Source organism: Callorhinus ursinus, unplaced genomic scaffold (genome assembly GCF_003265705.2).
Source record: "Callorhinus ursinus isolate GAN/ISIS: 27379988/994484 unplaced genomic scaffold, GSC_fseal_2.0 scaffold977, whole genome shotgun sequence".
Lineage (NCBI taxonomy): Eukaryota > Metazoa > Chordata > Mammalia > Carnivora > Otariidae > Callorhinus > Callorhinus ursinus.
In genome coordinates, this window is record NW_027398032.1 from 1 (window position 1) to 14,467 (window position 14,467).

General features: G+C 50.0%; 1 protein-coding gene and 1 long non-coding RNA gene across 3 annotated transcripts; both read right to left on the minus strand.

The window, feature by feature from the left end:
• Positions 1–9: 9 nt before the first annotated feature.
• LOC112817383 (uncharacterized) lies at positions 10–6,951 on the minus strand. Of its 2 annotated transcripts, none has more exons than XR_012377420.1 (3): positions 3,929–6,951; positions 3,504–3,586; positions 10–702 (listed from the first exon to the last, which is right to left on the minus strand). It is a non-coding gene; the product is annotated as an uncharacterized lncRNA (long non-coding RNA). The 2 variants fall into 2 exon arrangements; XR_003206388.2 differs by lacking the exon at positions 10–702 and adding an exon at positions 1,971–2,329.
• Positions 6,952–7,134: 183 nt separating this feature from the next.
• LOC112817384 (patr class I histocompatibility antigen, B-1 alpha chain-like) lies at positions 7,135–14,462 on the minus strand (the record flags this gene model as incomplete). Its single annotated transcript, XM_073890573.1, has 3 exons — positions 7,135–7,169; positions 7,823–8,098; positions 14,312–14,462. Coding segments are annotated over 3 exons (447 nt in total), but the record flags the coding sequence as incomplete, so codon positions are not given.
• Positions 14,463–14,467: the final 5 nt, after the last annotated feature.

Sequence of the window (14,467 nt, forward strand, 5' to 3'; positions counted from 1 at the left end):
TCTGGACACTGTCCTCTCCTTTAGAGTGTTTTTCCAACATTATCCAAGATTACATGGCTGTCAGTCTCAGGATTATTTTTTACTTCAGTCATAGGGTAGTTTTAATGTTTATGTTGATACACGGTAAGGAAAAAAATGGAACAATGAGAAAAACTCCTGTGTTTGGAATTTACCAACTCATGGGCAGTGGCCAACAGCCAGGCCACATGGTCAGGCAGCAGGACAACGGAAACAAGGTCTATTAAAGGGATAACCACATGGGGGCTGGACCCTCGATCACTACAGGCATTTGAGGGGTGCATTAAAGGAGGACATGTTGATGCTCATCACAAGAACCACCTTCTGAGTTTGGAAGTCGATTGAAATGGATGAGTGGGTATCCTGGTGTCGTCCTCTCTTGAGGTACCCACGTAGGTCAGTGAAATAAGGGGACAGTGGGGGCTGTGGCAATGCAGAGAAGGCCTGAAACTCTAGAGTCCACTTGCATCCTCTGTGGCCCAAAATACCAAAAAGAACTGTTCTGGCTGCCAACCAAACTCTACAGAGAGCTAGGAGGCCGGTCCCCTGTAGGAAAGCCTTGACCGTAGCTGGGAAGTCAGAGTGGAACCGGTAACCCCGAGGGGCTACAAATGGGCCTTGACAGGAACTCGTATTCTGGATTGGGTTTTGCTCACCCAGTGGTAGATGCAATTGGTCAGAGTGCTATTAAAAAAAAAGAAAGAAAGAAAGAAAAGAAAAAAACAAAAAGAAAACACAACACAGCTAGACTTCACTTAAAAATTTAAAAAAATAAAACGCGCAGAGAGGACTGTCCTGTGTGGACAGATCAGTGAAATTTTACATGTGCACACCTCCATGTACCACCCCCCAGAGCAAGATGCCGAGCACGCTGACCTTCGCAGAGATTCCCAGTCAATACGTCACCACAAAAGGTAACCACTCTCTGACTTCTGACATTATAAATTAGTCCTGATGTTCAACTTCACATACAAAGAGTCATACTCTTGCGTGTGTGGCTTCTTTCACTCGATGCCCTGTCCGTGAGATTCACCCACGCTGTAGGGCGTAGCCACAGGCCAGCCTTTTTCGGGGCTGCATGGTATGCCGTTGTATGGACGTGCTACAATTTATGTATCTGTTTTCCTGTCATATGCATTTATGTCATTTCCCATTTGGGGCAATCATACATAGTGCTCCTGAGAACATTCTCATACATGCCTGTTGGTGCACATGTGAAAAAAAAAAAGATACTGCACGAGTTTGGAATGCTCGGTGACATTTCCTCACACCAAAAAAAAAGTGACAAACCATAATGTCCCACAAAGGGCATAGAGACAGGTTGACAGAGTAACAGCTTCATGGACAATGGGAACAGGCAACGGACACACTGTGAAAACAGGGTGTTGGTGCCATGCAGGCATGAAGTGCTGGTTTCCACACCTTCACAAGCGTGTGCTCCCACCCAGCGTGAGAGGGGCTACAGGACGGTCTCCACTACACACTTTTTCCTGGGGGATCTGAGAAGGAGGTGTAGGGGACGGGTGCCAGTGTAACTCTACAGTCCTTCCCAAGGGAGAGGACATCAATCTGTACGACCGTGCTTCACCTCCACACTCGCTCACCCTACCCGATGCTGAGTCTCAGGGCAGGGATGCAAGCGCGCGTGCCAGAAGCGGACGCGTTCCGAAGCAAGACACTGGAACTACTTCGTTAAACCCTGATGTGGAAATCCGAAGGGCCTGAGAGGGGAGGGCTGTGCCTTCACTCCATCCAGCAAAGTTGGGGCTGACGGTGAGCACTGCTACGCCACCTGGTGGCCCCTTACCCGCCAGTTCTGTCCCGGTGTGACCCTCCCCACTATGACCCAGAGTGGACTGGGCGGGGTGCTTCCCAGACTAGTGTTGCTGCCCGCAGTGTAGACCAGCACAGCAGCCACACATAATGTCTCTTCAAAGGCAGAGAGTTGGGCATAAATGCAGAGAACTAGAAATAGTAGCTGAGGGGAAAAGAATGGATAAATTCTCTATGTAATGAGGGAAATCCAGTATTACATTAACCCCTCCGAAGAAGTGTGAGCAGGAGATGACACTGTCTCTTAGCTCAATTCTCCCAGATGCCTGAGAGAGAAAGCCGTACGCTGTGAGAACATTCCTGCTTCTGGAACCTGGCAACACTGAATGGACCCAGCAGACCAGAGTGACCCTGGGAGACCCTGTCCTCCAGCAGGATGGTGCGTAAATTGTCAGTGGGACGCGGCTACCGTGGCAGCATCTCTGCAGTTCCGGTCCTATCGCTACAAGAGATCTGTGGTTAAAGACCACGGCGTGGCCTGTGGGATAATAAAAATATTTGGTCTTTGTTGTTGAATCAGAGAGCTGTACTTCTGAAACAAGTGATGCAACATATGTTAAGAAAAAAGAAAAAGAAGAAGATAGCAGGAGGGGAAGAATGAAGGGGAGTAAGTCGGAGGGGGAGACGAACCATGAGAGACGATGGACTCTGAAAAACAAACTGAGGGTTCTAGAGGGGAGGAGGGTGGGGGATGGGTTAGCCTGGTGATGGGTATTAAAGAGGGCACATTCTGCGTGGAGCACTGGGTGTTATGCACAAACAATGAATCATGGAACACTACATCAAGAACTAATGATGTAATGTATGGTGATTAACATAACAATAAAAATTTAAAAAATAAAAGTCAAAAAACAATATTTGGTCTTTGTGCCCGGTTCCTGGCACCGAGCTCCCCAAGCCCTTGGGATCTCCTGAGTGATAAGAGCCTCTCTAGTATGCTAATGAGATGACTTGGCTGAGGGTCCTAGATAGCTTCAGGTTGGGGACTGGTGACCAGGAGGACCAAACCATGTTAGAGAGCGAGAGCCATCAGCCTCGCTCCCCGACCTCCGGGGAGAGGTGCTGGTGGCTGACCTCCATCCCTGACAGCCAGTGACTGAAGCAAGCATGCCTATGTCATGAAGCTTCTATGACGTCTTCTCAACAATGGGGTTCACAGAGCTTCTGAAATGGCAAACACGTCCACGTGCTCTGAGCGTGGCACATTCCAAGTCCACAGTGACAGAGGCTCCTGCACAGGGACCTGCACGCTCCCACACTCCTGCGCCTCTTCATCCGGCTGCTCGTGTGGATCCTTATAATAAACCATCACGGTCAGCATGGAATTCTCCTGAGGTCTAGGAGTCGTGCTAGCAAATGACTGAATGTCCAGGGTACCCCCAACACTGTAGCCAACGTGAACAACAGTACAGGGGACATGGGAACCTGAGAGTGGAGACTTGCCCGGGAGCTGAGGGCAACCTTGCAGGATGAGTCCTTCCGCCTGTGCGTCACATGCTCACTCCAGGTGGACAGCGTCAGACGCGAAATGAATGAATTGGAGGACACCCAGGTGGTGACAGGGAATCAGACAGCTGGTCAGGTGGGGGAAGAAACCCTCCCCGCTCCACAAAGAGAAATTCAGAGTAAAAGCAAGCAAGTTAACCCTGTACCTCATCTCGTCCAGGAGCAAATGATAAGCAGAGCGGAAGCATGGCTATCACGTCTGTCTGTCTGCGACCAGCTGTTCACGGTCCTGTTACAAAAGGAGACAGCGGGCCCAGAATGGAGTCACTGACGCTACGCACCACGGAGAACGTCACACTTAACCTACTGCAGCTTCAGCTTCTCTCAGAAATGTGAGCTGCAATCGGCCACCGGCATGTCCTGCTCAGCGCTGAAGGGACACCCCCGGGAGACCGCCTCCCTTCCCCTTAAGCAGGGCCCCCTGGCTCACAACAAGGCCTGGTTTACTCATCGTCTCCTGTTTTCCCCTCCCCTCTGCCTTGACAATCCTTTCCTTTCTACTACTGGAAGAGGCTCCTTGCTATGTGCTAGCTGGGGGCTGCCCTAGCCAGGAACTGCTGAGGAAACCCACCTTCCATGTTCCCGGTTGGCCTGTTGTGCGTGAACAGTCCCGACTTTGTGGGACACTCCAGCTACTAGGCCGGTGCTCTGGGCTCCTTCACTGTTGGTTTTTCATGCGTGGCCACGGTCACGTAAAAGCTGACAGATGCTAGAGACTCTCTCCCCAGAGGAGCCCCTGCACAGCGAGACAGAAACATTCACCCACACGTGGGCGCGCACACAGACCCGCTCACGACTTACAGACCCGGGCGTTCTCGTCCTTGCCAGAGCGACTGCAGGGCACACACGCCCTGAGTCATCGGGCCACCAGCCCACCTGGCCAAACTGCAGTGGACAACAGCTGGGTCTCACCAGGTGGCATCCGGGGAACGAGAGGAGAATTGCCATTTATTAGCCCGGTGGTCCTTGGGCCGAGCCTGAGCGCCTACAAAGCGCCAGATCGAGCGGCAGCCTCACATCTGTGCTCCAGGACCGGCGATGAGTCGCTCTTTCTCCCTCCCCCGCCCCCAGCACCCGAGCGGCCTTCCCACAGGAGAACTGCCCGGTCAGGGCCTTCGGAGGAGCCCGCCTCCCTCCTCCCTCCGCAGAAGAGGAGGACCTGTTTTCCCCACAGCCTGCCAGTGGGACCCGGCCCGAGGTTCCGCCAGACAGGGGGCCACACGCGGGACCGACTCACGACCCCCTGACAGAGGCTGCCACTGCACACGAGGCGTGTGACAGGTGACGTGAGTGGCAGTGCAACCCCAGGCCCACGGGCGGCTGCGGCGGCCAGTGTCCCGCCTCGGGGGACTGCCGCGCGCGCGGGGACATCTGTGCCCGCGGCAGGGCCGGGCTTGCGGTGGCAGACGCAGCCTGTCGCCCGACGGCGGCTCCGGCCCCGGGCCGCCTGGCTAACCTGTTTCGTGCTGATCCCCCAGCTACACGGCACCTACGCAGAAGATGCCCGCGCGGACGCGTGTGTGTGCGCGCTACCTGTCGTCTCAGGTCGAGCGGCGCGGGACCCCAGCGTCAGCTCAGAGGAAGGGCTGCAGGGAGCAAGCGTCCGGACTTGTGCGCCGTCCCAACTGCGCCCCGCTCCCTGACGCTCCCCCGACGACACCCGCGATGAAACAAGGACGTGTATCTCCCACATCACACCGCACAAGACAGCAAACGCCCTCCCTCCTCTTTACGGGGCGGGGAAGAGACGTAAATGCGGTTTAAATGCCCCTCCCGCCCTGGCCTGCTCTCCCCACGACCTCAGCCGCTCCCCATCCGACTGAGCACCAGGCCCACTCGGGGGGGCCTCTCCCCAGACCCACAGGCTCCGAGGATTAGGCACAAGGTCAAGGAATCCCCTATTTAACAAGCCCCACAAGCAAGGCTGAGGCACAGCCACGGGGGAACCCTAATCTTCGTTCCTGCTGCTCTAAGTGTGCTGGGAAGACCAGCAGAAACTTCAAGGTCTTCCCCAGACGCGAAGCGCACGTGTCCCCTCTGTGGCGCACGACCTGCGGGAGTGGCAGTCACGGAGCGACCAGTGTGGAGCACCTCCCCAGTCCAGAGGCACTACCTTTACTCTGCGGCTGCCCCTCCTCCCTCCGCAGCGCCCCGCCCTCCCTCCCTCCCTCCCTGCTCTCACAGCACCTCCCCTGCACACCAAGTGCATTCCCATTGTCAACAAACAGCCATCCTCCTCACAGGTGCTCTTTCCCAACCTAAGAGAAGAGAAATCGAAGGAGATTCTGCTGCGTCAGCGACTCCTTGACTTGGGGCTGGAGCCCGCACAGGGTCAGTAGGGCAGAGCCCGGGCTGGGACATAACAGCAACTAATTGAAAATGCGAGGTCCGGCATGCCCCCTGTCTGCTAATCCAGAATCTGTTTGTCTGAGAAGACTGGGCAAAACATGGAAAGAACAGCCCAACCTCAGAAGGAAGGCAAGTCCTGAATGAGTGTGAAAATAACCTCTGGATGCTACAGATTCCCCGCACGGGGGCTGCACTTGGCCTTGGGGAGACAGCGCTGGGCCAACCACCTCCTGCCGCTGTCAGACAGGAGACACCCGAAGCTCAATGAGACCAGACTCCCACACGAACAAGAAAATAGGCCTAATCCTCTACAGAAACAAAGGAACAACAAAGAAACACCCAAAGATGGGCCGAGGGCCCAACCCAGGCCTGAGCCGAGGCTGACCCGGCCACGCAACGTTGCTGCCCACGGTCAGTCCTGCAGGCAGGACAAGGTCTGGGCGATGTCCGAGTGTCTGTCATCCCAGGTCCCGGAAGGACAGGTCCTCCTGGAGGGACAAGGACAAAGGAGCAGAGAGACTCCGCACCCGAGCAGGGACCATGTCACACCCACGTTGAACTGAGCACCAACTGGGCACGAGGCTCCTCCACACGAGGCTCCTCGCAGCCTTTGCCTGTCCCCACCCAGAGCAGACCCAGCACCCCAAACGTGCAGATTCTGGAAGCTCTCAGTGCTTCCATTTATTTCTTCTCTCAAACGTTAGGAAGCCTCTCCTTTCACTAACTGATCCACTCCTCGTGACAAGAAATGGAAAAAACCCAATTCGCCTCCAGAGTCCTATCTTCAACAAGGAAGTAAGAAGCTGTGGCTCAGTGTAACAGGAAGTAAAGACAGGGAAGGAGATGGCCCACTCGCCCTCGGCTGGAACACGAAAGCGGATGAGGAAAGAGAACACAGGTCGGTCGTGGCGGGCAGAGGGGCGCAGTCGTGTGCGGAGGGGGGCAGTCTCCCCACCTCCTCACATTACGTTAACAGGAACACGGACACATTCAGACGCCCTCTGCAGAAAGAGAAATCGGGGGTGTTGATGTCACAAGGGGGGAAAGTGAACGCATCTTGCGTCGCTTGTCCCCCACAAGGCAGCTGGCTCACACGGTGAAAGAAAAGAACCGTGAACAGATTCAGGTCAGTCATATACAGGTGGACTTTCTCAACAGCCCACCACATGCTCAGAGCATCCTCCTCAAAGAAGCCCCGCTACCCAGCCATGGCCCCTTCCCCCCTCCCCTCCTCCCGTCACGCCCTCCAGGGTCTCACCTATAGGAGCAGAGAGAGCCCTGGGGACTGTCACTGCCTGGGGCAGGACAGACAGACTGTGGTCACACTCACAGGAGATGAAACCAAAGGAGGAGCTGTGGGGTGGGTGAGCTCCCGAGGGGTCCCGTCTACACCGTCTCAGGGTCTCAGGGATCACCCCCTCCATACTCACGTGCAGCCTCAGCTCAACTCCTTCCTCTTCCACCTGGGAAAGAAAACATCCCATGAGATGCCATGGAGGAGGCAGGGCCCGAGATCCTAGACGATACGGATAGCCTGGACCACAGGGAAGTTTCCTGAACTGTCACTGCAGGCCTAAGGCAGGATCAGGGACAGGAAGAGAAGAGATGGCAGGGCGAGACCAACCGTCCTGGTGGAGTCTGTCCTCAGCTAGGACCTCGCCCTCTGACCTGTGACTGCTGGGAATCGGGTCCATCACCACATTCACTGGGGTGATTAATCTGTCCTTCACTCTCACCTGTGCTTTACTACAGTGACTGTAGCCACGAGCCGCACGTGCGCGAGCACATGTGTGGGGACGGCTCTGCCCACAAACAAGCAGGACACACTTCCACCTGGGCTTGAAACACTGCAGAAGGACAAGAAAACGCGGAGCTCCCCCTTTCCCCACCTGAGCTCTCCTTCCTCCACGTGACAGCTCCAACCACCATAGCACCGGTGACCACAACGACAGCCAGACCAGCCACGATGCCCACGACAGGAATTGGGGGCCGAGGAGGGGACTCTGGGAAGAGAGGGTAAGGAGAGGGCCCTGTCCCCCGCTCTCAGCCCTGACCCTACTAACGTTCTCCACACTGGCTCCTCCAGGAGCCTCCGAGCTCAAGTTTCCCTCCTTACGCAGTCTCAAGGTGAGGGGCTCGGACAGCCCCTCCTGCTGCACATGGCACGTGTATCTCTGCTCCCGTCCAGGAGGCACCACCACGGCCGCCCACTTCTGGAAGGTCCCATCTCCTGCAGGCCGGGTCTCCACAAGCTCTGTGTCCTGGGTCAGGTCCTCCCCATCCCGCTGCCAGGTCAGGGTGATCTCCGCAGGGTAGAAGTCCAGGGCCCAGCACCTCAGGGTGACTTCAGGGTCAGTGATGGGATGGTGGGAGACATGTGTCTTCAGGGGATCTGAAGAGAAGGGTCAGGACATTCAGGAACTTAGGGAGGAGTTAAGATGGCGGAGGAATAGGAGACTCAGATCATCTGGTCCCTGGAATCAGCGAGATGGTTATCAAATAATTCTGACACCCAATAAATCAATGGGAGATCTGACACAAGAAAGCCTGCAAGTCTACAAGCAGAAAAGCGATCACAGTTTGGGCGGTAGGAGGTGCGGAGACGTGAATCCGGGGTGACTATCGGAGGCTATGGCAGAGCGGAGACAGCTTGCTTAAGGAGGCCACCGCACAGTGTTCTAAGCAGCAGAGCGCAAAATCAGAACTTCTAGAAGTCGGCTCCAGTGAGGGATGTCCTGGCTCAAAGGTGCTCAGGTGGCGGAGTGGGGGCGGCATCCAGGTGGGACATTGTGGTCTCCGAATCCTGGGCTCGCAGGAAGAACAGGGGTGCCTAGAGCGGCGGAGCTCCCAGGCGTCGGAGCGGGGAGCCGGCTGCAGTCAGTGGGTGTAGGCGCCGGCTTTCTGCTGGGTGTCGGTATTGCCGTAACCTGGGAACCGCTGCACAGTCGGCAAACCACTCTCCGAGCAGGGGCCCAGGAAGCGGGAGAAACACAGGAGACCCCCACCTCCCCAGGAGGAACCGCATGGGGTCACGCTGCGAGAGTCCGTCCAGTTTGGAGTTTTGAAACTCGGTCACATGCCTGACATAAAATCGCTTGGTCACAGGCTGGGTGAACAGAGTTCCGAGGGAAAGCAGGGAGACCACAGTGATTGACTGCTTCTCGGTGCGGGCTCACTGAAGGGGGGACGGGGGGTGAATTTTCAGCTCGGGTCTAGAGAGCAGGGCGCAGCCATATTGATCCTGGGCATCAGAGCTGGAAGCCTTCGGGGAGCAAAGCGGCGCCACCCGGTGGCGTCCAGAGCTGCTTACACTGCGCCCGGCCTCTGCCAGGGAGGAGCAATTCCACCAGGGCAAAGCCCCCTGACAATCCGCGCAACACGCCCCTCCCCCAGAAGACCGGCAGGGACAACTGATCATAGGGGCTGCAAAGCTTCAGCTCTCGGGGAAGCCAGTATATAGCATCATGGGTTTTTTTTTATTGTCTAGTCCTTCAGTATTATTTTTTGTTATTTTCTTATTTTTTAATTCTTTTTTAATTTTATGTATACATTATATATTTTTAAAATTTTTGTATCCTTCCATTGAATTTTATTTTATTTTCGTCTATATATGTTTGTCTTTCTTATTCTGGGATCTAGTTTCTTTTAATAAGCAGACCAAAACACACCAAAGTTCTAGTTTTTTGTTGTTTGTTTTGTTTCTGTTTTTTTTTTTTTTCTGTTGTCATTCATTGTTATTGTTGTTTTTTCTCTCATTCTTCTGTTCTTTTCTGGACAAAATGATGAGATGGATAAATTCACCCCAAAAGAAGGAACAGGAGGCAGTACTCACTGACAGGTATTTAATCAATATGGATATAAGTAAGATGTTTGAACTAGAATTTAAAACGATTATAAAGATACTAGCTGGGCTTGAAAAAGCATAGAAGACACTGAGAATCCCTTACTGTAGAAATAAAAGAACTAAAATCTAGTCAGGCATTAAAAATGCTATTACTGAGATGAAGTCCCAAATGGAAGCCCTAAAAATGAGAATGAACAAGACAGAAGAGTGAGTGAGTCATATAGAAGACAAAATGATAGAGAGTAAGGAAGCTGAAAATAAGAGAGAAAAGAAATAATTAGACCATGAAGGGAGACTTAGAGAACACAGCAATTCCATAAAGTGAAATAATATCCATATTATAAGAGTCCCAGAAGGTGAGGAGTGGAAGAAAGGAGCAGAAGGTTTATTTGAACAAATTATAGCTGAGAATTTCCCTAATCTGGGGAATTTCAAGTCCAGGAGGCACAGAGAACCCCCCTCAAAAACAATAAAAATAGGTCAACAACTTGACATATAATAGGGAAGCTTGCAAATTTCAAAGATAAAATCCTGAAAGCACCTCAGGACAAGAGGTCCTTAACCTACAAAGTTAAGACATATAAGGCTGGCAGCAGACCTGTACACAGAGACCTGGCAGGTCAGAAAGGACTTCATGATATATCCAAGGTGCTAAATGGAGAAAATATGCAGCCAAGAATACTTTCTCCAGCAAGGCTGTCACGCAGAACAGAAGGAGAGATAAAGAGTGTCCAGGAAAAACAAAAACTAGAGGAATTTGTGAACACTAAACCAACCCTGCCAGAAATATTAAAGGGGGTCCTTTGAGCAAAGAGAGAACCCAAAAGTAACAAAGACAATCTACAGGAACGGCGACTTTACAGGTAATACAATGGCACTTAATTCATTATCTTTCACTAATTACTCTGAATGTAAATGGACTAAATGCTCCAATCAAAAGACATAGGGTATCAGAATGGATAAAATAACAAGACCTATGGATATACTGCTTACAAGAGACTCATTTTAGACCCAAAAGACACCTCCAGATTGAAAGGGAGGGGCTGGAGAACCATTTATCATGCCAATAGACATCAAAAGAATGCTGGAGTAGCCATCCTTATATCAAACAAACCAGGTTTTAAGCCAAAAATTAATGGAGAGATGAAGAAGGACACTATATCATAATAAAAGTGTCTATCCAACAAGAAGATCTAACAATTGTAAATATTTATGCCCCTAACTTGGGAGCAGCCAAATGTATAAACCAATTAATAATAAAATTAAAGAAACTCATTGATAATAATACAATAATACTAGGGGACTTTAACACCCCACTCACAGCAATGGACAGCTCATCTAGACAGAAAATCAACAAGGAAACAAGGGCTTTGGATGACACATTGCACCAGCTGGACATCACAGATATATTCTATATATATCCTATATATATTCACAGATATATATAACCAGACAAAGACCCCATTTTAAAGGAGAATTATAGACCAATATCCCTGATGAACATGGATGCAAAAATTCTCACCAAGATACTAGCTAACAGGATCCAACTGTACATTAAAAGGATTTATTCCTGGACTGCAGGGGTGGCTCAACATCCGCAAATCAATCAGTGTGAGACACATTAATAAAGGACAAGAACCATACGATCCTCTCAATAGATGCAGAAAAAGCATTTGACAAAATACGGTGTTCTTTCTTGATAAAAACTCTCCGCCATGCAGGGATCGAGGGAACATACCTCAATATCATAAAAGTCATATATGAAAAACCCACAGTGAATATCATCCTCAACAGGGAAAAACCGAGAGGGTTTCCCCAAGGTCAGGAACACGGCAGGTATGTCCACTTTCACCACTGTTGTTCGACATAGTACTATAAGTCCTAGCCTCAGCAATCAGACAACAAAAAGAAATAAAAGGCATCCAAATCAGCAAAAAAGTCGAACTCTCACTCCTTGCAGATGACATGATACTCTATGTAGAAAACCCAAAAGACTCCACCAAAAAGTTGCTAGGTTATTTCGATACAGGAATTCAGAAAAGTGGCAGGATATAAAATCAATGCACAGAAGTCACTTACATTTCTTACACTAACAATGAGGCAGAAGAAAGAGAAATCAAGGAATTGATCCCATTTACAATTGCACCAAAACCCCTGCAATACCTAGGAATAAACCTAACCAAAGAGGTAAAGGATCTGTACTCTGAAAACTATAGAATGTTTATGAAAGAAATTGAGGAAGACAAAAAGAAATGGAAAAACGTTCCAGGGGCACCTGGGTGGCTCAGTCATTAAGCGTCTGCCTCAGGTCATGATCCCGGGGTCCTGGGATCGAGCCTCGCATCAGGCTCCCTGCTCAGCCGGAAGCCTGCTTCTCCCTCGCCCAATCCCCCTGCTTGTGTTCCCTCTTTCGCTGTCTCTCTCTCCATCAAATAAATAAAGAAATTAAAAAAAAAAAAGCTCCATGCTCATGAATTGGAAAAACAAATGTTAAAATGTCTATGCTACCTAGAGCAATCTACATATTCAAAGCAATCCCTATCAAAATACCATCCATTTTTCACAGAAATGGAACAAATACTCCTAAAATTTGTATGGAACCAGAAAAGACACCAAATAGCCAAAAGAATGTTGAAAAAGAAAACCAAAACTGGTGGCATCACAATTCCAGACTTCAAGCTCTATTACAAAGCTGTAATCATCGAGACAGTATGGTACTAGCATAAAAACAGACACATAGATCAATGGAACAGAATTGAGAACCCAGAAATGGACCCTCAACAATATATTCAACTAATATTCAACAAAGCAGTAAATAATATCCATCATGGAAAAAGGACAGTCTCTTCAACAAATGGTGTTGGGAAAACTGGACAGTCACATGCAGAAGAATGAAACTGAACTACTTTCTTATACCATACACAAAGATAAACTCAAAATGGGTGAAAGACCTAAATGTGAGACAGGAATCCATCAAAATCCTAGAGGAGAACACAGGCAGCAACCTCTTCGACCTTGGCCGCAACAACTTCTTATTAGACATGTCTCCAAAGGCAAGGGAAACAAAAGGAAAAATGAACTACTGGGACTTCAAGATAAAAAGCTTTTGCACAGCAAAGGAAACAACTGATAAATTAAAAGGCAACCTACAGAATGGGAGAAGATATTTGCAAAGGTCTTACCAGAAAAAGGGCTAGTATCGAAAATCTATAAAGAACTTATCAACCTCAACACCCAAAAAACAAAAACTCCAGTCAAGAAATGGGCAGAAGACGTGAATAGACATTTTTCCAAAGATATCCAGATGGCTAAAAGACACATGAAAAAATGCTCAACATCACTTGGCATCAAGGAAAAACAAATCAAAACCACAATGAGATACCACCTCACACCTGTCAGAATGGCCAAGATTAACTATTCAGGAAACAACAGATGTTGGCGAGGATGTGGAGAAAGGGGAACCCTCTTACACTGTTAGTGGGAATGCAAGCTGGTGCAGCCACTCTGGAAAACAGTACGGAGGTTCCTCAAAAAGGTAGAAATAGAGCTACCCTACAACCCAGCAATTGCACTATTAGGTATTTATCCAAAGGATACCAACGTAGTGATTTGAAGTGGCACACGCACCCCAATATTTATAGCAGCAATGTCCACAACAGCCAAACTATGGAAAGAGCCCAGATGTTCATCAACAGATGAATGGATAAAGAAGATGTGGTATATATATACAATGGAATATTACTCAGTCATCAAAAAGAATGAAATCTTGCCATTTGCAACAACATGGATAGAACTAGAGGGTATTATGCTAAGTGAAATCAGTCAGTCAGCGAAAGACAAATACCATATGATTTCACTCATATGTGGGATTTAAGAAACAAAACAGATAAACATAGGGGAAGGAAAGGAAAAATAAAATAAGATGAAATCAGAGAGGGAGGCAAACCATAAGAGACTCTTAAGTCTAGGAAACAAACAGCGTTGCTGGAGGGGAGGTAGGTGGAGGGAAGGGATAATTGGGTGATGGGCATTAAGGAGGGCAGGTGATGTAATGAGCACTGGGTGTTATATGCAATTGATGAACCACTAAATTTTATCTCTGAAACTAATAATACAAAATATGTTAAGTAAACTGAATTTAAATTAAAAAAATTTTTAAAAAGAAAGAAAATTCAGGAACTTAACATCTGTCTTGGTCCCCTGAAGCAGCTCTCATGTGGCCATCTTGGGAATGAACAGGACAACTGGGGTGGGGAAAGAGAGCAATAACCCAGACACCAGCCTGAACACATAATCTCTTCTTGTTTGGAAACTTCTAGAATTAGAGTGAGATGGCCCAGTGTAGAGGCACGTTTCTGTGAGGAAAAAAAGGAATTTCTGGTCCTAGCCTGGCTGGAGGCCAAGTGACTCAGAATAGGTAAAGTCAGACCCCAAGCACATGGGGTATGGGGCAGAGAACAAAGCCTAAGAAAATCCCCCAAGGTTCCCAAAGGCACTGTGAGTCAAAGGGAAACGCTCATCAGTTATTTCAGAAATGGTCTCCTCCTCCATCCCTGGAGAGACTGTAACCCTCAATCTCCCTAGGAGAGAAAGGCAGACTCTTAGGGCCACTCTGGTACCAGGTCTGAAAACCCAGGCGCAGTTAGTCTCCAGACCCGACCCACGGGAGGGCCATATACTGGTATGGATCCCATTTCTTCCTATCCTCTTAGGAGGCCTCAGCCTGAGGGGAAATCGTGGAAGCCTTGCGGCCCCTAGTACCTCCGCGCTGCAGCGTCTCCTTCCCGTTCTCCAGGTACCTGCCGAGCCACTCCACGCAGGTGCCCTCCAGGTAGTTTCTCCGCTGCTCCGCCTCATCGGCCACCTCCCGCTTGCGCCGGGTGATCTGCGCCGCCGTGTCCGCCGCGGTCCAGGAGC